The following is a 7,152-nucleotide window of genomic DNA, read 5'->3' as shown; positions in this document are numbered from 1 at the left end:
AAACCAGAAAGTCTATTGCAGGTCTCTTAACGTTCCCAATGCAAGCTTCAGATGTTTTAGTGAGGTTTGGGAGGCTGCTCAGCAAGGAGGACAGACTTGAGTGACTTCAGCGAGTCTCTTCAGTGGGATACAAACCAGAGTGCTCTGGGGAAAAACCTCTCTGAGTGCGTGTGTGTATGCTGGGCAGCTCTCTCAGACTCATCCTTATTCTCTTTCTGCTACAGTGCAGGTCCTGGTGGATGGAGCCCCAGTCCGGATCCAGCTGTGGGACACTGCTGGACAGGTAAGCTCTATCAAAGCGGAGGTCAACTCTGGTCCCGTGGGACAGGGACTGTTGGCAGGCTTTTGAGGAAGGCAGTGTTTAACTGGGAGGGAAGGAAATGCACTAGTCCAGCACCAGCCGTCGCTGGTATAGCGGTCACAGACAGGTGAATGACAGACTCCCTCAGCTCTGAAACTTGTGCCTGAACGGTAGCATGGCCACGAAGTCAGCACCATGCCCTGCTTCTGAGGGTGTTGCTGTCCTAGTTAACGTGTGAAAAAGCCACTGCAGCGTCATGCTCTTAGGAGATCAGTCCAGTGAAGACTTTGTTTTCCCCCCCCCCTCCATTTTCTACAGGAGGACTTTGACTGTTTGCGCTCGCTTTGTTACCCCGACACCGACGTCTTCCTTGTCTGCTTCAGCGTGGTAAACCCAAGCTCCTTCCAAAACATTACTGAGAAATGGATCCCTGAGATACGAACTCACAACCCCCGGGCACCAGTGCTGCTGGTGGGGACGCAGGCAGACTTGCGGGACGATGTCAATGTCCTCATCAGCCTGGATCGCTACCACGTGAAGCCCGTGCCCCGGCCTCAGGCAGAAGGTCTAGCTGACAAAATCCGGGCTGAAGCCTACCTGGAATGCTCAGCACTGACCCAGAAGAACCTCAAAGAAGTTTTCGACATGGCCATTGTCAGCGGTGTTGAGCACAAAGCACGGCAGGAAAAGAAGATGACGGCCAAAGGCATCAAAACTCTCTCCAAGTGCCGCTGGAAGAAGTTCTTCTGCTTTGTCTGAAGCTGCTTTGAAGGGGGAGAAAAAGAAACACCCAGTGCCAGTATTGGCTCTGCACCTTCTTGGAGTGACTGCTCCTATGGCCCCAGCGAGGAGGGTATGATAAGCTGCTGGGCTTGGAAACCTGGCTCTTGCTGGGTTACAGTATCAGATGCCTAGGAGACATGAACTGGATTTCCATTGTGCCGGAATGTGGAATGGTCCAGGCAGCTCTAAGTACCTGCCAGACATGTCTGTAATGTCCCAGAGTAATGGGAACCTTTAATACACCAAGACTCAGTACCCTAGAACAGGCAGGTTCCTTACATTGTTCAAAATGACCAGTTTTCTGTCTGAAGCCAAGACACTTTCGGAGTCCTGATGCAGCATAATAAACGTGAGGGACTTTGGAAGTCTGCCTATGTTTTGGCTGATTTACAGGTTTGGCAGAGAGTAGGGCAGGGGCAGTTACAGGCGACTGCAACGTGGTCAGACATGGGCTGCCAAGTTTCTAACACGAGACTTAGGTTCCCTCTCTGATTCTGCTTGCCAAAATAGGTAGAAGTCACTTGGCTGTGAAAAAGCAGCGCTCTTTCTTAAAGGCCCTGTGTTGTGAGTACCCTTGAGAAGGTTTTTCCTAAATAAAGGCCATTAGCAGGCTGAAGAGAAAATGCACTGGGAGCTACAGTAATTCTTTAAGCAAAACATTCTCTGAGAGGACTCTGTAGTCCGGTGGGTGCCGGTGCTATAGTCCTATCTTAAGAGGTAGTCATGAACTTGGGGACCGATTTTGAAAGGCCTTTTGTGTGTGTGGTGTTTTGAGAGAAAGAGGAGGTGAGGAACAGTGATGAGTGGCTTTGTCTGTCTAGCAGAGATGAAACTGTGTCAGCGAAGGGTTTGTAACACCACCAAGGGGTGAAATGTAGATGGAGAGCCATGCATGTAAAGAAAGGAGAAGAGAGAAGGAAGAAAAGCAAGGGAATAAAAAGGAAAAAGACAGATGGAAGGAAGAAAGGGAGATGGAGAAGGAAAGAAGAATGAACATCATTGTTAAATGAAAGTTGTGATTCTGCTTAGTTGAGATGCTAATATTCAGGGAATCTTCTAGCGACCTGGAAAATTTGCTAGTGATCTCAATTTCAAAGTAATATTGTCCATACATTAAGTTCTGAATCAAAAGGAGGGGGTTGGGGAGAGAGAGAGAGAGAGAGAGAGAGAGAGAGAGACAGATCCTCTTAGTCAGTAAAATCCTCAGTTTCAGACCTACACAGGAGAACAGAATTTACCTTGTACTGTTCTTCCCGAGGCTGCAGAACAGGAACAAAGGGCTCAGGGCTTCTTTCTGTTGTGCTTCCTTTTCTTAAAAGTCACTGCTTGATCTGCTGAAATCAAAAGCAAAGGAAATCCATGAAGTACTTGCCAGAGAAAAACATTCACTATCTTTGCTCTGTTCCTCTCTCACCTGTTTCTCAGGGGATTAATTTCCCGGTGAGTCTATTCACATTTTATTACAGAACTTGCATCTAATACTTCTTTCGCAGAGACATTTCGTTCTGGTTTATGTAGCAGAGAGTGTGACAGGTCTGTCAAGCAATGCTTTCAATACTCAGAGGGTTGTCTGCATCTGGCCATGGCCCATCACTTTGGGGATGCTCTGGAGTAATGTGACAGAAGGGGATATAGCTGTCGATTGTTTGCCCTGCACCAAAAGCAAGCGTACCTGAGCTAGTGGGCCTGTAAAAAAAACAAATGCAAGTAATGCAGCGTGACTCTGGATCCAAACAAATGCCTGCAAACATCTCTCACAACCATCTCTTTGTTGCGCAGCTCATGTAGTCCCCAGGACGTGAGACAAGCCTGCTGTCTCCCTGGGTGGTATCATAGTATGAAAGAGGTGGGCAAGTCTTCTTGCGAAGGGATGTGGCCCACAGCCTTGAAGCTGCTCGTAGGGTAAGGCTTAGCGACCTGAGAAGGATGGTGTGTCAAAATGAGCCGAACGTTGAAGGGTCTCCCCCGGCTGAAATGCCGTCTGGGTCCGGTGAGGAGTCCTAAGAGATGGAGAGTACAGAGGGGGTAGCTAGAAGTGACATGTCCTACACACCTCGAGGCAGGACACCGCTTCCTGAACAAAGCTCTCACTCGGCAATGCATCCCTGCATGCATTTCCTACCTGTACAGGCACCTTTGCTGTATCACTAGTTCAGTTTGTCTGTTGGGTCTTTACGCATTTCTTTAGCCTGTGAGACCGAGGGCTGTGGTGTGACCTGCTAAGGAGCACGCCATACCCCTGCGGAGCAAATCCACGGGTGGAAAGAACACCAGCCTCCCCTCCTGCTGGGGAGAGCAAGGGTTGTCCTGCAGTAGCTTGGTATGAAACAGGGATTATTTCATTCTGGAAAAGAAACTGTACTGAGAGCTGCTTTCTTCCTCTGTGATTGTGTCTAATATTTGTTCAAATAAATCTTTTTTAATGTCCGCAATTTGTTTTTGTAATTTTGTCAGTGCAAAATAAGCTGGGCTTTAAGATGGAGGAGGAGTTACTCCATTTTACTGACAATTGCCCCACTTCTCCCTCCATATCCCACCCCCCACTAGCAACGGTAAAAATCCCTTCACAGCTGAAGCCTTCCAAGGTCCTTCTGCGGCCTCAGTTAATTTTCCTCTTCCTCAGCAGCTGCTCAGGGTGGAGTCTGCCGAGGGGGATGGAGTAGCAAACATCCAAGGCTTTCAGTGCCTCTCCCCAGAAGCCACCATCCAGGGACCAGTCAGGAGGCCCTCCCAGCACTCACTGAGACAAGCCCATGTAGGACTTGCATTTGGAGTCTTAATAACAGCATGCTGCTCTGTCATTAGCCTGGTGGGTAATTTAGCGTCCAGCTTTATTTCACTTACCTTGGTAGTTAAACGCTGCTCAAGTGCTGAAAAATTTTGTCCGTGCCACATAGGACACAAAGGCTCTATCCAAGATGGCTCACAGAAGTCATCCTTTCAGCCTTATCGTTAGCATCACAGGTAGGTCGGGGGTCCGCTCTGTGCGCATCTGGGGCCCCGTAGCTGGTCCAAGGGCAGAGGGCTGGGAAGTGAGGCTGCTGGGGGAGTTCAGCGGAGAGGTGGGAAAGAAAATGGACAAAAACCACAGTGTAGCAGAGGTAATGAGCAAATGTGATTCAGAAACTAGAAGGGAATAGGAAATTACTGCCGATAAAACATGACTTGGGAACTTGGGGTTTTGATTTTTGTGGGGTTTTTTTTGTTTGTGGGTTTGTTTTTTTTTTTTTTGACAAAGTCTGAGGCCACACTGTCCTCCTGCAGTCTGCTGTTTGCTAGATGTAAAGCGACCTGTGGGATTATTTGGAGCTGGCTCCCAGCTTTGCAGCTTCCCGGCATTAAAGCTTACAGAAGAACCTGTGAATGGAAATAGCAGCAAAGTGTGAATTAACTTTACGGGGAGTGAGTCATCCCACTGAGCCATATCCTGTCATGTGCACAATAAGCACCCTAAAACTCCCTGAAACCCGTGAACAAAGCTGAGCTCCTGGGGGTGAATCTACCTCATTAAATGGAGAGTCCTACCAAAGCCACCCAAGGCCTCTCTAAAGCCTTGCTCTAGTCCTCTCCATGGGGCAGTACTGGACCTGTGCTACTACCTGGCTCTGGTACAGTTTGGGCTTGTTTCTGCATTGCAGTGCTGCTTGACCAACCTGTATTTTCAGATGATGCTGAGAGCACAGAACAGTTCCTGGGAGACTGTTGCTAACACAAACCAACCCACCAGGCTGGATGAAGCTAGCCAAGCCCATTACTAGGCCAGCACAATTCCACATGAGTGCCGCTTACTTTAATGCCAGAAAGGATCCTTATGGTTAGTTGATGTGACTTGCTCCATAGCGCAAAGCTCGGCATCAAATGCTAAAAAAACCAATGTGCCTATAGCGTAGAAACTCTCTAGTAACTTCTTTCTTGCTCAGGTTTCTGACTTGGCTCCTGGTCAGCAGACTCCTGAACAGTCCTTCATCCAGCAGAGTAATTCAGCAGGGCTTTCCCACCAGCGTAAGCAACACTGAAGCAAGTGCTTCAGTACAGGTACGCACCACGTCTTGTAATTCTGCACGAAGCTGGTGAGCTAGCTGCCGCTCTCAGCTGCCATCTCCAAAGGAGCTGAGCTCGGGTGTCAGCAACAGCAGGAACACGGTATGGAAAGGACCCTTTTGCTTCCTTTCTCTGTAGGTAGCACACCCAAAATGGGCTTAGTTGTGCCAAGAAGGTTCCCAGCTGGCAACACTTTCCCGAGCTTCTACTGAACCCTGACTGGGAATTAATCCCCAAAATAACACCAAGTTTCGTCTGACTCAACACAAGACTCCTTCCAGCGCCAGAAGGGCAAGTCTGAAAGGTCCCTTCAGGAGATCTTTATGCCCTGTAGGTTACATCCTATTTACTTTGAAGGAATAGGCTGAATTATAACCAGGTCAGGAGCTGACATGAGTCCAGCGGCAGGAACCTGGCTGTGCTTGAACCCTGTTGAAATGCAATTACCAGGGAACAGCATCCTCCCCCATTTCCTGAGAGGGGTATGATTGCGTTAACAACCTTATCACCTTCTTAACACCCCCCAATTTAATCCTCAGGTGCTAACTAGCTTTTTCTTCAGATTGCTCCACGTTGAATGCTGTTTAGCAATTAGGCAACCATTTCCAGCTTGGAAGCAGGGTCTGGTTTGACTTTTCCCAGCTGTAGTGACATCTAAGTAGCCGGCTTCGACTTTGCTCCTAATGCCTTCCTGCCCCTGGTTTGGGCTAGATTGGTCCCCTCCCGTGGTCCCCTCTGTGGCCTCGCAAAGAGCAGCGTGGGAACATCGGAGGAGCGGGAGTGAGCAGAGGCACGGCTCAAACAGGCACTGGCACCACGAGAAATGTTTGTCCTCTCGCAGTTCTATCGGACTGCTGCTCTTCTAACCCTGCCGAGAGTCCTCTGTGCCCAGGAGACTGTCCTTGGCCCGCTTGGTCTGCTTAAAGATCTTGGCTCTCCTTTACATCGTTGCCTCCGTTGGAGGCATGCTAAATCGCTCTGTAGCGGGCCCGGGAGATGAAGCATTTATACAAAGAAACCACTCAAATTTTACAATATGGCTCCAAGACTGTCCTCCCTGTACTGGAGGATGCTGGTCAAGACCCAGCTCCCAGTCTGCAACTGCTCGCAGAAGAGGAATCAAAGAGCTGGCCCAGCCGGCACCTGGGCCTCCTGGAAGCTGCTTACTCATGCCTCTGCAGAGTCCAGCCCTGGGCTCTCCGTTCCCACCGTATAAATACAGCATTGTACTTGCAAAGACCTATTGCACAAGAGAGCAGGGTATGTTTCAACGTATCCCTGAGACTGGTTCCCTCTGCTGCAGCCCCACGTGATCCCCCGTTCCCAGGGTGACACCATGCCCTTTCCAGCTCCCGGACTGAGCCGCTCGGCATCCAAACTTGCAGGACTTGTTCTGGAAGAGCAGGAGGAGATGTGGGTCCCATCCTCCCCCTCCATCCCCTCAGCCCCAGCGCTGGCCCTGGGGCAGTGTTGTGAACTGAAATACTCTGGTTTCTGCTGCTGTGGAGGAACATCAGGTGCGGGAAATTTGGCTCGGGGACAAGTTTCACCACGAGTCACTGAGCCAGGCTTTTCTTTCCCATGAGATAATCTTGGGCGGGGCAGACAATCTCTTAAAATTAAAATACAATGAAAATACACGGGCTTCCCAGGGTTTAGAGTAAATCTCTCTTTCCTTGTTTTCTCAGAAAGCGAGCCAGGCGCTGCTGAAACCCTCCCCAGGCTTGCAGCGCAGGGGCCAGCGCTGCAGCGGCAGCGACCGCTCGGCCTCAGAGCCAGGCCTGGCTTTCTGGCCAGGGGACGGTGCCCACTGCTCCCCCAGCCCCCGGCTGGTGGCAGGACCCCACCCGTGGGACCCAGCGGTGAGGGTGGGAGAGCTCGACCTCCCATGGAGGAACCTCCATAGTCCTGTAGAGGAGGACGGATGGGAGAGCGCGGGTTAGCGAGTCAAGGACGGACGGCAAAGCCCCCTTCCCGCGGCACCCCGGCGGCCGCGCTGCCGCCTTTGTGCTGGCGGGCACGGTGGC

General features: G+C 50.5%; 1 protein-coding gene across 1 annotated transcript; it reads left to right on the top strand.

Moving 5' to 3' along the window:
* Nucleotides 1–224: 224 nt before the first annotated feature.
* Nucleotides 225–1,060, top strand: RHOV (ras homolog family member V; the record flags this gene model as incomplete). The annotated part of the gene is made up of 2 exons (XM_009581778.1): nucleotides 225–283; nucleotides 620–1,060. Coding segments are annotated over 2 exons (500 nt in total), but the record flags the coding sequence as incomplete, so codon positions are not given.
* Nucleotides 1,061–7,152: the final 6,092 nt, after the last annotated feature.

This window comes from Fulmarus glacialis, unplaced genomic scaffold (assembly GCF_000690835.1).
Source record: "Fulmarus glacialis isolate BGI_N327 unplaced genomic scaffold, ASM69083v1 Scaffold43507, whole genome shotgun sequence".
NCBI classification, from domain to species: domain Eukaryota; kingdom Metazoa; phylum Chordata; class Aves; order Procellariiformes; family Procellariidae; genus Fulmarus; species Fulmarus glacialis.
Note: the sequence above shows the minus strand (reverse complement) of the source record. Positions and strands in the feature narration are given on the sequence as shown.